The 18206-nt window shown below is 40.9% G+C and overlaps 1 protein-coding gene across 2 annotated transcripts in view; it reads right to left on the reverse strand.

The window, feature by feature from the left end:
• fbxw2 (F-box and WD repeat domain containing 2) overlaps positions 1-18206 on the reverse strand; it is a 74145-nt gene that overhangs the window by 19634 nt on the left and 36305 nt on the right. For both annotated transcript variants that reach the window (XM_086053832.1, XM_086053833.1), the window contains 3 exons: positions 9867-10089; positions 7967-8161; positions 4349-4482 (listed from right to left, as the gene is read on the reverse strand). In XM_086053832.1, coding sequence (XP_085909958.1) covers positions 4349-4482; positions 7967-8161; positions 9867-10089 — 552 coding nt within the window. The remainder of the gene's footprint in view (positions 1-4348; positions 4483-7966; positions 8162-9866; positions 10090-18206) is intronic.

An 18206-nucleotide genomic window follows, 5' to 3' on the forward strand; every position in this document is an offset into this window, starting at 1 on the left:
AGGAGGCATACACATCACTGCCCCTGCCCCCGCTGGGCAAAGCTGATCACAACCTGGTGGCTCTCCAGGCTCTCTTTGGTCCGCAGGCAGCCAGCTGTGACCCGCACGGTTCAGAGATGGTCTGGAGAGGCCGAGGAGGCCTTAAAGGACTGCTTCAGCACAACTGCGTGGGAAGTATTCAGCGATGCTCACGGGGAAGACATTAGTAGTCTAACGGACACTGTTACAGACTACATAAATTTCTGCATGGAGAACACCATACCCACCAGGACAGTAAGGTGTTTCTCCAACAACAAACCCTGGATCACACCAGACATAAAAGCTCTCCTGAAGGAGAAGAGGAGGGCTTTTGCGTCAGGCAACATAGAGGAGCGGAAGACTGTGCAGCGCCAGCTGAGGAGGAGGATCAGAGAGGGGAAAAGGTCCTACAGGAAGAGGATGGAGGAGCAGCTGCTGCAGAATAACGCCAGGGGAGTCTGGAGGGGCCTGAAGACCATCTCAGGCCACGGACAACCCAAGACCCGGACTGGGAGGGACCTGCAGTGGGCAAATGAGCTGAATCTCTTTTTCAATAGGTTCGATCAGATGCCTGCCTCCACTCAGTCTCTCCTGCTTCAGCCTCCACCTACTCCTCCTGCTGGGCGTGTCACCCCCTCCCCCCTTTTCTCCACAGTCTTCAGCTCCCAGCTACACCAGATAGCCACCACTCCCTCCTGCCCAGCCTTGGCCTTCACAACATCTCAGGTGAGGAACCAGCTGAAGAAGATGAAGGCGAGGAAGGCAGCGGGTCCAGATGGCATCAACCCCCAGCTCCTCAAATCCTGCGCAGACCAGCTGTGTGGAATTGTCCAGCACATGTTCAACCTGAGCCTGAAGCTGGGCAGGGTCCCCCAGCTATGGAAAACATCCTGCCTGGTCCCGGTGCCAAAGACCCCCCACCCGAAGGAGCTCAACAGCTTCAGACCAGTGGTGCTGACGTCTCACCTGATGAAGACCCTGGAGAGACTGGTCCTTGTCCACCTGCGCCCCCTGGTGAGCTCTTCAATGGACCCACTGCAGTTCGCATATCAGCCTGGCATCAGTGTGGATGGTGCCATCATCTACCTCCTCCACACTTCACTCTCCCACCTGGAGAAGGCGGGGAGCACTGTGAGGATCATGTTCTTTGATTTCTCCAGTGCTTTCAACACCATCCAGCCCACCCTTCTGGGAGACAAGCTGGAGCGGGCGGGGGTGGCCCACCACCTCACCACATGGATCCAGGACTACCTCACAAACCGGCCACAGTATGTGAGGACACAGGACTGTGTGTCTGACGTGCTCCTCTGCAGCACGGGGGCCCCACAGGGAACTGTCTTGGCTCCCTTCCTGTTCACCCTCTACACCTCGGACTTCAACTACAACACCCCTACCTGTCACCTGCAGAAGTTCTCTGACGACTCTGCGATTGTCGGCCACATCACAGGCGGAGATGATCGGGAGTACAGAGAACTTACTCAGGGTTTTGTAGACTGGTGCCAGCAGAACCGCCTCCTGATCAATGCGGGGAAATCCAAAGAAATGGTGGTGGATTTCGGTAGGCGCCAGCACTCTTCACCTGCACCAGTGAATATCCGGGGAACAGATGTTGAGAGAGTCTCAACTTACAAGTACCTGGGTGTTCATCTGAACAATAAACTGGACTGGAGCGACAACACAGACGCCCTCTATAGGAAGAGTCAGAGCAGACTCTTCCTACTCAGGAGACTGAGGTCTTTTGAGGTTCAGGGGACACTCCTCAGGAACTTTTATGACTCGGTGGTTGCATCAGTCATCTTCCAGGGAGTGGCCACCTGGGCAGGCGGCGTCTCGGCCCGGGACAAGAAGGGGCTGGACAAACTGGTCAAGAGGGCTGTCCTGGGCTGCTCCCTGGACTCTGTGGACTCGGTGGGGGACAGGAGGGATTTGGCCAAGCTGTCATCAATGCTGGGCAACCCGGACCACCCCCTCCAGGGCACCCTAACAGCACTCCACAGCACCTTTAGTGACAGACTGTTACACCCTCGCTGTGCAAAGGAGAGATTCCGCCGTTCCTTCTTGCCTGCTGCTGTCAGACTCTTTAACAAGAACATTGTGTAGTCTCTACAAACTGGCGGACATTAGGGCAATTGTGCAGTCCTGCACCTGAGCTCATATCGTGCAATACCCAATATTCCCCACTACTGTAATACCGTGCAATACTCAACATTCCCCACTACTGTTAGTCTAGTTTTATTTTTATCCAATGCTGTTCCTTACATTTCACTACAGCACTGCAGCACTGTCACTTAGAGTATTTTTTCCTCTGTACTATGTACAGGCCGAAATGAGTGTTCCTCATATTTTTTATGCAGATGTAGGTTGGTGTGTATATACACATGTTACTGCGTCCTAAATGTTTGCCGTCAATGTTATACATTAATGGCCACATTATGCCGCCGCCCCTGTGTGACCTATATCTTTGCTACTGTAACAATGAAAATTTCCCCACTGTGGGATCAATAAAGGCATTCTTATCTTATCTTATCTTATCTTTCTACTCCCTCTGACTCGTGAGCGCCACGATATAAATAAAAGGTCACTTCCTCTCGCTTGTTCCCTCACTCAAATCTGTCCCCCAAACAACAACAACCCAATCTAACAATACTATTGTTGCAGAAACATCATCAGCCTAAAAAAATCCACCTCGGTCGGGCCCTAATAATAATAGCCAAGTAGTACTAACACGAGCCGGCGCAGCCATGCATTCGGCTAAGAACACAACAGTGCTCTTTTTGTACTATTTTATTGCTTGTTTATACACTATTGGTTCTGCAAACATTCGCTAGTCATGTCTCTTTTACTCTCCACACAAAACTGAACTCTTTGCATTGCAAGCATCAAGCTACTACTACTTCAACCTTTGATCTCTATTACTGCTTTGATCCAACTAGTTTCATACTACCCTCATTCCCTTAAAGATACAGGTCTACCTCTTGTGGGTCACCACAAAATAATGATTTTGATTCTAATTTAGACACAAATAATCCTGGTGAACAACCCCCATCATAGACCAGCATAGGTGCTCACAGAATATGCTGGTTTTGCTGTGTTTTAGTCCTGGTCTTGCTGGTACACCTGCAAAACCAGCACAAAAACACAATATATATATATATTTTTTTTTTTAAAGTAGGGCTGTACTTAATCAGTATGAAATTTGAGCTTGTTTAATTGAACGCAAATCTGATATATTTGCATTGAGCCATGACTTATTCCGTTGGAAAATGATCAACAATAATAATGAGAATAATAATAACACTGTACCCAATGGGACTTCCAAAGCTGCAGGAATGTAGCAAACTTGTCCAAGTCTCTGCCCCAAATTGAGAGTTGCCAGACAATTACTGAGACTTTAGTGACTTGGTCTATGCTCTGCCATGAACTGTCAGTTCTGGGACCTGAAATATACTGGTACAGTATGTGCCCTCCGAATTCTACAGGTGGATTGATTATAAGTGAAAACAGGATGCACTTGATCCCAATTATAAAGCAGAAGTCAAGTCAAAAATGTTCTTTACGATAATATGTTCTATGCACCCTACCCCCAACACACACACGCACACACACACTTTAAATATTGCATTCTGCTTAGTATTGCATATTGTCGCTGTCCTGTGAAAAACACTTATGTCCAATTTTGGAAAAATAATTTTTCAATGCGATGTCTTTCACGCGGAAACACCATTCATGTAAAAATAAGAAAATTGAAAAAGGTGGACATACGTGTTTTTTACTGGACAGCGACGACATGTGAAAGATGAATTAAGCAGAAAAATTCACCCGTTTTTATCCATCTCAGGGGGTGGCCAATTTGACACTTGCTGTCACCTGAAATGACATCACAGTGCTAAAGAGCTCAGTAAACGACTAATCACGGATCACCTGTTGTCTGGTTTTGGTCATGTGACATTCGTAAGTTGAGCCCCTTAGGCACTCTGATGTCAATTTCAGTCAACAGCAAGTGGAACAATGGCCAAAACGAGATGGGCGGATGGATTTTCCATCTTAATCCACATTTCACAAATGCAATATTAATCAGAATACTGTATTTATACTAATGAGGGTGTACAGAACATTTTCAGCATATTTGAAATTTTTGAGTGGGTGAAGTGCAATGTCAAATTTGATTAGGAATGCAGATAATGACATCACCAAATTCCTTTTTTTAACAGCAGTTCATAAAAAAATAACAGCCGTGAACCATAAATTATAAAGGCATTTTGAAATGTAAGAAAAATGTCTGCCGATAGTCATGAACGTGTCTCTCAAAAAAAGTAAATTGTTAGAAGACCTTGGTAACCCATTCAGTGTGTCCAGTCAGAGTGTTGAGACAGACGCCAGCTGCCAAAGCCCAGACCTTCACAGTGAAGTCTGCAGAGCCGCTCACCAGCATGTCCATCTCATCATTGTAGTCCACACTGAAAACTGAGCAGACAAAAACCAAATTACCCAAATTCAATTAATTTGAATACATTTTATAATTTTGTGGCATAAAAAAACAAGTGTCACTGTCTAAGTTGATTTTGTACTGCCAAGCAAAATGACAAGGTGGAGCGGTATAAGTCCCTAAACCTAAACTGAACTCAAAGTGGCATTAGCTTTTTGGACTGTGCTAATCATGGTCTGTCTATGACAAATACAGTTGATAAATTAACAATGTTTATTGATAAGAATGTCAATTATCGTTGGATGCAGTATATTTAGCGATTTTAAAGCGATATTATCAGACCTGTAACCACGTGTCAGAAAAATTATAATACGTCAAGGGAAAATACAAATTTCTTGCTGGTGTAATTTTTTTTGCTGCACCCACAGAGAAGATCACACACTTATACTGTAAAGGGAAATCACATTAATTGGGGGCACAAGCAGTATTGCATCCTCAGAGGACGTTGACAGCACTTGAAACGACAATTTTCTGCAGCACACTCGATAATCTCTCATGGCAAACTAGTGTTCTTCTACCAGTAGGCTCACATTAACTATACGTCAACTGTTAGGACGCACTATTTTCCTCTTGAAAGTGACAGCACATTCCAGTCAGTCCCTTTCAAGACCGCCACAATCTACATAGAGTATATCCTGTTTTCTTATCTGCAGGCACACACATAGCTTGGTCATGATTCACACTTTCTGCTTTTACGATGACAGCACCAAGTTTAACAGAGAATATACAGAACATTATACAGAATAAGGAAGAGGAAGACACTCCTCTGCGAGAATCCTCTGGCGTCACTAGGCTTCTGGCTTGTGACTGCCCATATTCTCCCCAGCGCTGGTATTGCAATTGTTTGTATCTATTCCTGTTTGTATTAAACTGTCCTTGAGACTCATGGACTCATTTAACAGCTGTTAGAATAAAATAACCCGGGTGTACTTTTGCCAAGGAAAAGGGCCAGTCCAACTATAACTCATTGACGTGTTGTATAAAGATACTTTTCCTTACTTCAACAATAGAATGCAGTTTCCCCCTTTCATCATCAAAAGAGTACACACCTGTAATAAGGATTTGGTTACCTAAATCCGACACTGTGTAAAACATTCAAATCATTGGTACAACCATCCTAAACAACGAAACAAAAAAAATCAGGGTGATGGGTTTCAAAACTTTGAACCTACTTTATGTGTGTATGGAACAGATTTATTTAAAACTGTGATTCACAAACCATCATAAGCAAATCCTTTATAAAGGCTGCAATTACGTGGGTCATTTTTCATATTTTTTTTATAAGCCAATTATTTTCCTTAATTACACCATTACACTACGAATCGAATAGTGATGCAGAAATCATAATCCGTGCGTTTGTTATGTCTCGCCTTGATTATTGTAACATTTTGCTCTCTGGTCTTCGAATGTCTGGGTTTAAAAGTCTACAGCTAGTCCAAAATGCTGCAACTAAACTCGTGACAAGGACAAGAAATATCGATCATATTACTCCGATACTAGCCTATTTGCATTGGCTCCCAGTCCACTTGAGATGTGATATCAAGATTTTGCACCTTCCTATCTCGTCCAACTAGTGATACCATATGTTTCGTCCGGAAAAATTCGTTCACACAATGCCGGTCTTTTTAGTGATCCCAAGTGTTTATTGTTTAGACACAATTAGATTCACTACATCATCGCCATTCATCCTTTACACAGCCATTGAAAACCGAAATGCAATCCAGTCCAACTGCTGGCGAGCGGGAGCTCAGGATTTCACGACGCTAATCCGGTCTGAATTCCACACCTTGCCAGAAAGTTTGTTACATTCTCGGTACTGGTAGTAGACTCCTCTTTTTTTTTTAGTTATATATTTAGTTATATATATATATATATATATATAAAGTTGTTGCTTTGTTCCTTGGTCCAAGTTTTTGACATTGTCCTTAGTTGAACTTTGTCATATCTCCTAGTGTGTACTGGTGATTTTCTGTTCATTACGGATATATATATATATATATATATATATATATATATATATCTCACTGTATTTTAGGAATGGGGCGAGATACGAGATCTCGCGGGATTAGAACGCCACAGGATTTCTCGTCCCTGCACAGCATGAGATCTATTTTCTTTTGACGGTGTTTTGGAGTCCGGGTGGATATACCAGACGTCCTAAAAGGAGCTGTCACCGAATGGGAACTTCCGAGGCCAAATCACGGAGTCGCTGTTGTGACCGACAATGCTCGCAACATGGATGTGGCGATATGTGAGGCTGGCTTTGAGCCACACATTAAGTGCTTATCGTGCAGGCAATGAACGTAACGCTAGTGCAGCTGGTCCAAAGTTGGCCGCCTATCATGTTTCTTTAGACGTGCCAAGCGTATACTTTCTTTTTTTCACCGATGCTCAACAGCAGCAGCACTTTTGACGTCTAAATATAGACAGTTCGAGCTGCCCATGCACAAACTAATTATGGACGTAATCACGCGCTGCAACAACTCTTTGGACATGATGGCTCGCGATCTAGAGCAGCGGGGTGCCGTATCTGCAGCTCTGAGGAGCCCAGAACTACGACGAGTTGCAGAAATCTTGACACAGACGCAGTGACATTCCTCTTGTTGAAGATAGACTGAGAAACAAGTTGAACTCTACAATACAATACAATTTTATTTATATAGTGCATTTCATAACAGCTAGAGCTGTAACAAAGCACTTTACAAACAATACAATAAGTAAGAAAAACAATAAGAGGCAGTGATACATCTATTAATAAATATATCAATACATATGAACAAATATATCAAATATATATAAATAAAGCCAATAAATTAACATAAAACACTATATACAGTACAATTGAGTTACTGCCCTACGAGCACAGTTAAATTTTGTCAAAGTATTCAATAAGAGGAAAGATCTCAGCTTTAGCTGTTAATGCAGCAATATTTGAGAGCATGTAACGAAAGTGACTCCTGTTTGCATTTGTACTTTAGTGCTAGATGATTAATTTTCTTGCTCTGTTCGATAAAAAAAAAAGTGAAAACTGAAAATTATGAGAATATACTAAGAATTATGTATTTTTTTATATTCGAAATTGAGCAAAAATCTCGTCTTGTCTTGTTCTCGCGGACTCAATCTCGTGAGACATCTCGTCTCGTGGGATTTTTGTCTCGTCCCATCCCTAATATATATATATATATATATATATATATATATATATATATATAGTGGGCAATATAGTGGGCAATATATATATATATATATATATATATATATATAATAATCATTTCAGATGTCAAAAAGTGTTTGCGGCTCCCAGTGTTTTCTTTTCCATGGTAATCGGGTCGAAATAGCTCTTTGAGTGAAAAAGATTGCTGACCTCTGGTCTAGAGCTGTATTCAATCAACAATTGGTCAAATTTATTTATGATTTATATAATCATTCTCAATCCACAGCAAGCCTGTTGACTCAACCAACCTGCTCCTGTATGGCCACGGAAGTGCTGAATTTTGGCCCCTGTGCTCCATTCCCAGCATGCAATAGTGTTGTCAAAGGATCCAGTCACAAGCTTCTGTTCATCAAACTTCACTGTGGCACAGGTGTGAGTCTGAATTCCATAAATGCATTGCCCAGTACGTACATCCCATAATTTTGCAGAGAGATCATCAGATCCTGGAAAGTAGACAACATACAGTTAGTGTCATTCCAATATCAAAATTGTGACTTCAGTAATAAACACAGCATTCCAAATTATTATGCAAATGATGTGTTTCTATGATTCTTATATTCTATGCCAGGGGCAGGGTCACCTTTACCTACCCACAGGCCCCGGGGCTAACCATCAAATATAGGCCCCCCTCTCCAACTCCAAAGCTCGTATCCCAATTAGGGGCGAACATTTCCGACTGTTGGCGAAGGCAGAAAAATGCGCGTTCACGTCAGGGTTCGCCAGGGTTCGTTCGTCACAAACATTCGCCAAAGAGTCAACAGACGTTCGGCAGACGTTTGCCGTTAATTTTCTTGTTGCAAGGGAATTTTAAACATGTTCAAAATGTCCTTGCGACAAGTCGTCCTGGTTTTGTTTCACTGCAAAATCATGAGCCGTTCTTGTTAAAATGTAAAAATGTAATTTTCCCTGCAAGTGGGCATTTAAGGATTTCACTTTTTGTGGCGGCCCATTGGATGCCTGTATTGCGAATACAAGCACCCCTTTGTAAATAAATACATGTGAACTAGTCTATAAAATATAAATAATCAAGTATAGAAAGAAACTGTGAGTATTTATCTCACTCCCCCACAGGCCCACAAACAGATGCATATCATATACTTTGAATTAATTAAAAAAAATTATAAAAACATAATATTTTGAAGCTATTTTCTCTCTCTTTGCTTTTTCTGCTAATTTTAGATTTTTGTCGAGGTACCGTTTCAGTCCCGGTATCGAGGTACTTTATGCAGGTCAACTGTAGTATCAAAGTCAAAATTTTGGTATCGTGACAACGCTACCATGTGTAATACTCTTTTGGGGCGGTGGGTGGATGGGGGGGACGTAGGATGCGTATTATGCACGAGATTTTACAGTATTCCTAAATGTTACTTGAAGCACTGTTGCATTCAATGTAATTATTTGCAATTCACTTTATTCCTTGAAAATAAGTTTGTACGACCACATATTTTTAATGGGTACTTTTTCTGTGTTTCATTTTATGTATTTTTTCAAATTCATCTTATACTGTGTTCTACTGAAAATATGTATTATATGACCAAATTGAAAAAAAGATAATAGAAAATGCTAATAATACAATGCAATTTTAAGGAAAATTATATATTGGGATGCATACTTTATATTCTTTATAATTATCTGTTACTGGTTTAATACAAATGTTCTGTATCTGGTATCTATATCGGTGACTATCAAGAGTTGAGAACTCGTACTGTTACCGGTCCGAAAAAAGTGTTATGAAACATCCCTATCACATTTGTGTAAACATAGTAGCATAGCAAACAATACAATTAACCATACATCATTCTACTGTGCTTCTTAACTAAATGTACTGTTGTGCTAATAACTTGATATACCTTGTATAAAATATACTACATGTGTATTGGAAATGTTTCTGAAAATATGACTGAACGGAGAACAACTTGTGTTTTTATTGCTTTGCTTGTTAAATGATTGTGTTATACTAAAATGTCTCCTGGTTTAAAATGAATCCCACTGAAAATAAATGTATTTTGCCTGACAACTCATGTATTATGTAAAAAACTGAACACATCTTACAAATTCTGCCAGGGTATTAAAACTGCGGAGGGCGTGTCGTTTGTGGTTGAGCTTTTTTACATGTCGGAAATCATTGTAAATTAATCAACAGCATACCTGTGCAGAGAAGACCATCCTTATAATAGAGAGCATACACACGAGCACTGTGGCCAATGAGTGAAGATGTTTCAAAGGCCTTCTGATCCTTCAGTTGGACCATACGCAGTTTAGCTTTAAGGTAGACACCCTTCCAATGGGATGCATCCTGAATGGACTCATCAATCCTCCAGCCCAGCTCACGACAAACGTTCTGCCATACTTCTGTGCATGAATTTATAACCTAAAGAGATTGACACTAGTTAGAAAGTTTGAACAGCCTAAAATGACAGAAAACAGACTTAACACATGAAAATATTCTACAAATTGTTTTTAATGAAGTGCCTTCCCAGTTAAAGCTGCGTGGATATGTGAAAAATGTGATAGTATACAAGTACTACTGATAGGGAGTGTCAGAAATTTGTGCAATGTTAAAAGACAAACGAATTCTAATAAAGATGCATAAAATTTAAATAATAATAAAATAAAATTTGCAGCCAGTATATCAAAGCAATAATTTGTATGGAAAATTCTCATCTGTAGCTTGTATTTACAAACCTCCTCATACCTCTGTAATATTGTATTTAAAACTTCATAATTACAGTAAGTGCACTTTTGTTTTTCATTGATTGAAGAATCTCCATACACTGAAAATAATGGCATAAATGTTGCCGTTGCATTATTAGATTAACCAAGCAGTGGGTGAGTAAATGGGCCGAAACCTCCTATGTCACAATTTGGGAAAAGGTAATATTTTTTCACAAATCTATACTACTGGTCAGTGCACAAATGTGGCTATTACTTTTACAATTTAATGTTGAATAAAAAGTGTTAGAAATGGCTTGGTCTCTTTGACTATGCAATGTTAATGTTTGACCAAACGTGACATTGTCTGGGTCTCCTGAACAGTGAAACGTATTGGGATATGAGGATTCCACCCGACGCCAGCAGTGGGTACGGAAAGTATTCAGACCTCGTGAAATGTTTCCCTTTCTGTGTCATTGCAGCAATTTTCCAAAATCCAAAAAGTTCATTTTATTTGTCACTAATGTATACTCAGCACCCCATCTTGACATAATTTTTTTTGCAAATTTATGAAAATAGAAAAACTGAAATATCATATGGTCATAAGTATTCAGACCCTGCGCTCAGTATTGAGTTGAAGAACCCTTTTGAGCTAGTACAGCCATGAGTCTTGGGAATGATGCAACAAACGCAAGGAATCTTGGTCTTTGTAGTACAGGAAGTGCTTGTATGTGCACTGTTTGGCACGCAACCCACTGGAAAGTTTAGTGCTAAAAAAAATATGGCGGAAGCTAGATTGTACGACACCACACTTTTAAAGCGAGGAGGAAACTGTCTGCCACATTCGTGCGGTGAGTGACATGAATACAGTATAATGTGTTTTATTGACAGAAGCAAGTAACAAGCAGAGATGATGTAAATTGCGTCACGCCGTCCGCGCGTCCCCGTTTCAATCGGGTTATTTAAATGTGGGGGATAACTCTCCCCGTTCCAGCCATGTAAACAGGTTGTTCCGAATGACTCAGAAATCGGAATATTGACCTTAACCCAAATATTGACTCCATGTAAATGTAGTCAATATTAGAGACCGTGTGCTCCTTATCCTTCCACTTGAGGATGCACCATAGATGCTCAATAGGGTTTTGGTCGGGAGACATGTTGGCCAATCCATCACCTTTACACTCTGCTTCTTTAGTAAGAGAATGGTCTTCTTGCAAAGTGTGTTTGGAGTCATTATATTGTTCGAATTAGGGCTGGGCCGATAATTCGATATCGATATGTATCGCAATTGACACGTGATCGATACCAATAGAAAATGCCTTCGATAAAACGTTCGAGAGAAAAAAAGAAAAACAAACCCGATCGCAGCATGGTGCGTGATGTAGGCAGCGCTCTTCCGCCTCCAAAACCAAAGAAGAAGCAGCTTTTAAACCAACGAGGAAGAAGCTGTTAACTCAACGGAGCATGCTCGTGGGCCGGCGACCATGCGCTACTACGCTTGCGGGCCCGGCGGTCGTGCGCTACGCTCGCGGGGCTGGCGGCTGTGCGCTACGCTCGCGGGGCCGGTGGCCGTGCACTATGCTCACGTCCAGCGAGCGAGCGCTGTAACTTTGCTCAAATAAATGACCACTCGACTCAGTACAACTCTTACAACTAGAGAATGCAATTTCTAGAGAAATTGCGTGAAGGCGAAGGAAGCTGAATGGAAACCGTAGAATGCGTTGGAACGAAGTTGAATGAAGTAGAATGAAGTTGAATGACTTTGAAAAAAATCAGAAGGGAAACAAGAAAAGAGGAAGTAAGGAAACAACGAAAGAAGGAAGTTGGGTGAAAAAAGAAGGAAAACAAAGAATGATAGAATCAAAGGAAGGGAGGAAGCAAGGAGCCAAGATAGCAGGGAAACAAGCAAGAAAGAAATCAAAGTAAGAATACAAAATAGTAGGAAGGAAAGGATGAGGCGAACAAATGAGGAAGAAAGGACTAGGAAGCAAGGAAGGAAGGAAACAAGGAATATCGGGAAGGAAGGAACCTGCGGATGAAAAATCGGGGTGTCCCAATACTTTTGAACAACATGGCCGCTTCATTAGGGACACATGGGGATGAAAAATCGGGGTGTCCCAATACTTTTGAACAACAAGGCCGCTTCATTAGGGACACCTGGGGATGAAAAATCGGGGTGTCCCAATACTTTTGAACAACATGGCCGCTTCATTAGGGACACATGGGGATGAAAAATCGGGGTGTCCCAATATTTTTGAACAACATGGCCGCTTCATTAGGGACACCTGGGGATGAAAATCCTGGGTGTCCCAATACTTTTGAACAACATGGCTGCTTCATTAGGGACACCTGGGGATGACAATTCGTGTCCCAATACTTTTGAACAATAATGCTGCTTCATGAGGGACACCTGGGGATGAAAAATCGGTGTGTCCCAATGCTTTTGAACAACATGGCCGCTTCATTAGGGACACGTGGGGATGAAAAATCGGGATGTCCCAATACTGTCCCAATGATACTGAATTAAGTTGAATGATACTGAATGAAATTGAATGATTCTGAATTAAGTGGAATGAAGTTGAATTAAATTGAATGAAAAGGAATGAATTGAAATGAAGTAGAAAGAAGTGGGATGAAGTTGATTTGAATGTAGTTGAATGAAGTTGAATGATACTGAATTAAGTTGAATGAAACTGAATTAAGTGGAATGAAATTGAATGAAAAGTAATTAATTGAAATGAAGTAGAATTAAGTGGAATGAAGTTGAATGATACTGAATGAAGTTGAATGACCTCTTTGAAAAACTGTGGAATGCGTTGAAATGATACTAAATGTAGTTGAATGAAGTTGAATGACCTCAAATTATAGAAAATATCCTGGAATGAGGAGGACATAAAAAATAAGAAGGGAAGAAAAGTCTTCTGGCCCATTTCCGGGTCATTTGGGTCACTTCTGGTCTATTTCCGGGTCATTTGGGTCACTTACGGTCCATTTCCGGGTCATTTGGGTCACTTCTGGTCTATTTCCGGGTCATTTGGGTCACTTACGGTCCATTTCCGGGTCATTTGGGATACTCTCGGTCCATTTCCAAGTCATTTGGGTCACTTCCAGTCCATTTCCGGGTCATTTGGGGGCACTTCCGGATCATTTGGGGTCACTTCCTGTTGAATATGGGTCACTTCCTGTTGATTTCCCCCCCCCCCCCAATATGGCTGCTGCACTGGAGAGACCTCAGGGTGAGTATCCCCAGTCTAGCTAATGTCCCTTCCCAAGATGGCCGCCGCACTGTGGAGACCTGGGGTGAGTATCCCTAGTCTAGCTATTGTCCTTGACCAAGATGGCCACCGCACTTGGGAGACCTCGGGGTGAGTATCCCCAGTCTAGCTAATGTCGCTTCCCAAGACGGCCGTCGCACTGTGGAGACCTTGGGATGAGTATCCCCAGTCTAGCTAATGTCCCTGTCCAAGATTGACGCCACACTGGGGAGAACTCGTGGTGAGTATCCCCAGTCTAGCTAATGTCCCTGTCCAAAATGGCCGCCGCACTGGGGAGACCTTGGGGTGAGTATCCCCAGTCTAGCTAATGTCCCTTCCCAAGGTGGCCGACACACTGGTGAGACCTCGGGGTGATTATTCCCAGTCTAGCTAATGTCCCTGCCGAAGATGGCCGCCGAACTGGACAGACCAACGGACAATAACACTGGTCCACTGGAAATGAATGGTGAAATTGTGTGGCTTTTTAAAGTGTGAATGAGGTGAATGTGTGGGAAGTAGGAATTTTGAGGGTGTTGAAAAGGTGAATGTGAGTTGAATAAGTTGAATGACTTGATGTTGTGGAAATTGGGAAGGTGTAAATGTGAAAAGTTGAACGTTCCAATGGAAATGAATAGTGAATAATTGAATTTTTGTGGGTTTTTTACCTCTTATCAATATTCAGTTTCAGTATTAAGTTAAAATAAAATAACCTACATGTATTTTTCTTCGGGTCATTATTTTCAATAGTTGAAAAAAAGAAAAAAAATGCAATATACATCGATATCGACCAATATGAAACACTTATATATCGTCATATCGCCCAGCCCTAGTTTGAAGGCTACCCATGCGGCCCAGTTTCCAAAACAAAGTGGTATATGGTGGCATTCATGAACTCAATGACCTGTAGCTTCCCCAGTGCCAACACTCATGAAGCCCAATATGTTTATCTCGATCTCATCAGAAAAAAGGTATTTTAATCCATGTCATTGGTCGGCTTATATATCAGCAAATACAGCCGTGCAGACCAATTTGATGCAGGGTGAGGCGCAAACACCGACGCAATGCCGGCAGCACACATATGTCTATTTTCCAAAGACAACCTTTGGATATGACATAGAGAACGTACACTCAAACTTCTTACATCAACCACGGCAAGGTCTGTTCTAAGTAGGGTTGTCACGATACTTAAAATTCAAATTCGATATTGATACCCAGGAAAATACTCGATACTCAATACCATTTCGATACCACGTGGATAAAAAACTGGAAAATACTTCAAAAAAAGTATAAAACATTTTTAGTAACATGAACAAAACTGTCTGGTTGGCCCTCTAGCCGCCGCACTGGCCATACTTGGCAGCAGTAAAACGTAGAACTGCAAGAGGGTCACTGTGAGGGCTCTCCTGCAGGGCTGCCAGAAACAATTATTTTGCTAGTCGACTAATCACCAACAGTAGTTGCGATTAGTCGACTTATATGATCATATGTAAATCACGGCAGAATCGCACCAGCAAGCAGCTGCTCTTATATGACCATCGGTAGTGTACAGCTTCAATTCTTTAAGTCATGTACAAATTAATAATAAAGACAATTAAGATGATAGTACATTCAACTTGATTACACTTTGCAGCTTGTACCAGCATTCCTGACATGTTAATGCGGGGCGGCATGGCTCAGTGGTAGAGTGGTCCCAACCCCGAGGTTGTGGGATCGATCCCCGGCCATTGTGACCATGTCGAAGTATCCTTGAGCAAGATACTGAACCCCCAGTTGCTCCTGATGCTGCGTCATCAGTAGGTAGATGAGGTACAGTGTAAAGCGCTTTGAGTACCCAAGGTAGAAAAGCGCTATATAAGTGACAGCCCATTTTACCATTTTTTTGAAAAATCCGAAACGTTAGTTGTGCTTGTCTAGTATGCATAATTTGATCCACACATTCAAAATGTGGTATACAGTTGAAATGGAAAAAAAAACATATTATTAGGAGGAACATAATTTTTTAAAGGTCTAAAACTTTTTACACATACAAAATATCACCATTTCTCTCAAATATTGTTCACAACCCAGTCTAAATCTGTAAGAGTGAGCACTTATCCTTCGCCGAGATAATCCATCCCACCTCACAGGTGTGCCATATCAAGATTCTGATTAGACACCATGATTAGTGCAAAAGTGTGCCTTAGACTGCCCACAATAAAAGGCCACTCTGAATATTAATATCGTATTAAAATACGGTGGGTAAGTATCAATATTTTTCAAAGTATCGATACTTTTGACAACACTAGTCCTGAGTGGAACCTGCCGTAGCCTCCAAGAGGCGGCTCAGTTTCAATGTGTTCTTTTAACCAAAATCATTTTCATGTAGAGCAACATTTTTTTTCCCAGATCATCAAAGAGTTCTTTGCCAAGTGGTGCCATAAAGAACTTCCAATGCCCACTACGAATGCGAGAAAGATAGATAACTCGAAATTTAACACTCCTTATTACGAATTAAAGAGGCAAACACAATGATGTGATAACATGAGACCACTATAAATACATACATACAAATTTTCAGCATCATTAGTCAGCTTTTCCCCCAAATTGCCAATACTACACAAAATCTGCCGGGGTATGAAACTCAAATGAGCACAACTGTATACACACATTTTCCAGAACACCTTAACATACATACACAATGACTCAGTATATATAGTGAACCCTTGCTCTTCACACGGAGTAGATAAACCATGAGTAACTGACAAAACAACACCACCACCCCCCAAAACCCCTCCCCCTAGTGCTGATTGCTTACGTTAATGATTTAAAAAACGGATGGGGAAACTGAAATGTTGAAGGGGGCCACAATTTTTCATCTGTGTTACTGGGGGGCCACATAGGACGAAGGCACTTCCTAACCAGGTTTATGAAAGACGGTTGTTTTAAATATGGATTAAAATACATGCATACATTCAAAATAAATGCTCGTAATGCATTTAAATTTTTCAATAAATGATCCACGATCCTAAACCAACAAAACGGGTTTTAAGCAAACAACAAAATAACCATGTACCAAAAAAAAAGTGCAAATAGTTCGCTTGCTTCAAAAAATAACCATTCAAAGATGGCACAATACTTGATGAACAAGAAACCAAAATTAAGTGCAAGAACTATTTTTGTATTTTGTTTCCACAAAAATCAATGTACACAAAATGTTCATATTAAAAAACAAACTTATTAGGCCTACTCATGCTGTAGCATAGGGCAATATAAGACTCAGATCAAGTGCAACTAAAACATGACTGCCATTTAGTGGTGATTGGTAATATTACAACTTAAAACTACAATAGACCCGTGGATATTCGCACTACAGCACACACGGATTAATAGTTTTTTTCCAATATTTTTTCATATTTTGGATTTTTATTTACTTGCTTTAAAACCTAACCAAGTTACATTACAAGATACTTTAATTGTTACATTAAGCAGATATTGACAACCCTGCTTAACAAAAATGACACCAGATTTTGCCCTTTAATTGGAGGTGCGTTTCAAGAGTGACATTCAAGAATACAGTTTTTCATTAAAAATAAAATGAAGACGACCTTTGACTTACCCTAATGGCCTAATAACACTGTTTTTTAATTTAAAAAAATAAAGAGTATTTTCAGGATTTCACGTCACATAAATATTCTACTTGTTTTTAATTAAAGACATTAAATAAAATGACAGTCTTTCTAGACTTCACTTAACAGAAATACATTTTCTAATCATTTCAAAAATAACGGCAGTCTTTTTTACTTGACATTACCTGTACTAACTATTAATGTTGTCATAGCAAAACCCAACATTTGGAATATACATTGTTTATAAATATAACGATTACATTTGGGGACTTCCTGCATCACCCAAACCGTGTGACTTTGGAAGCATGCTGGCCCGTGATCCTTTTTTTTTTTTTTTTTTTTTTTTTAAACGTAGTGTTATTGAAGCTACATAGGTAACACTCTGCAAAACAACACAGAGCGTGTAACAAAACGTAATAATTTTGTGTTTGGCTGACACAAACTCAAAATAGTGACTGTACTTCCATCTTGAAAACATGAATTTCTCTCCTTCCTCTTGCTGTTTATGGCACAGGTGTCAAACTCAAAGCCCGGGGGCCAGATCCAGCCCGTGACATCATTTGATGTGGCCCGCGAAGACAAATCATGTATTGACATGTTTTTTTAAATGGTCTTCACTGTTAACAGAACATATTCTATATTTCAAGCATTACGAATCCTTCCTTTAAAATACACTGAAAACTTGTTGAACAAACTATTACTGACTTCTGATTTCCTAACTAGTGATCCATCAATTAGATGTGTATAAGGCGAACATACATTTACACCGGTTAACAGTCGTAACGCCATCCGAGTGAAATCAGAACTACGATGCGGCCCACGACGAAAATTAGTTTGACACCCCTGGTTTATGGACACAAGTCTCAATGTGCTGAAAACGATAATGTCACTACCACAGACAGAATACTACCAAAATTCATTTCACTATGTTTAATACCAGAGATCACCTTTCTTACGTCCAAGTTATTTGTTTCGTG

This window comes from Filicampus tigris, chromosome 15 (assembly GCF_054856515.1).
Source record: "Filicampus tigris isolate MCC_2025a chromosome 15, RoL_Ftig_1.0, whole genome shotgun sequence".
NCBI lineage: Eukaryota > Metazoa > Chordata > Actinopteri > Syngnathiformes > Syngnathidae > Filicampus > Filicampus tigris.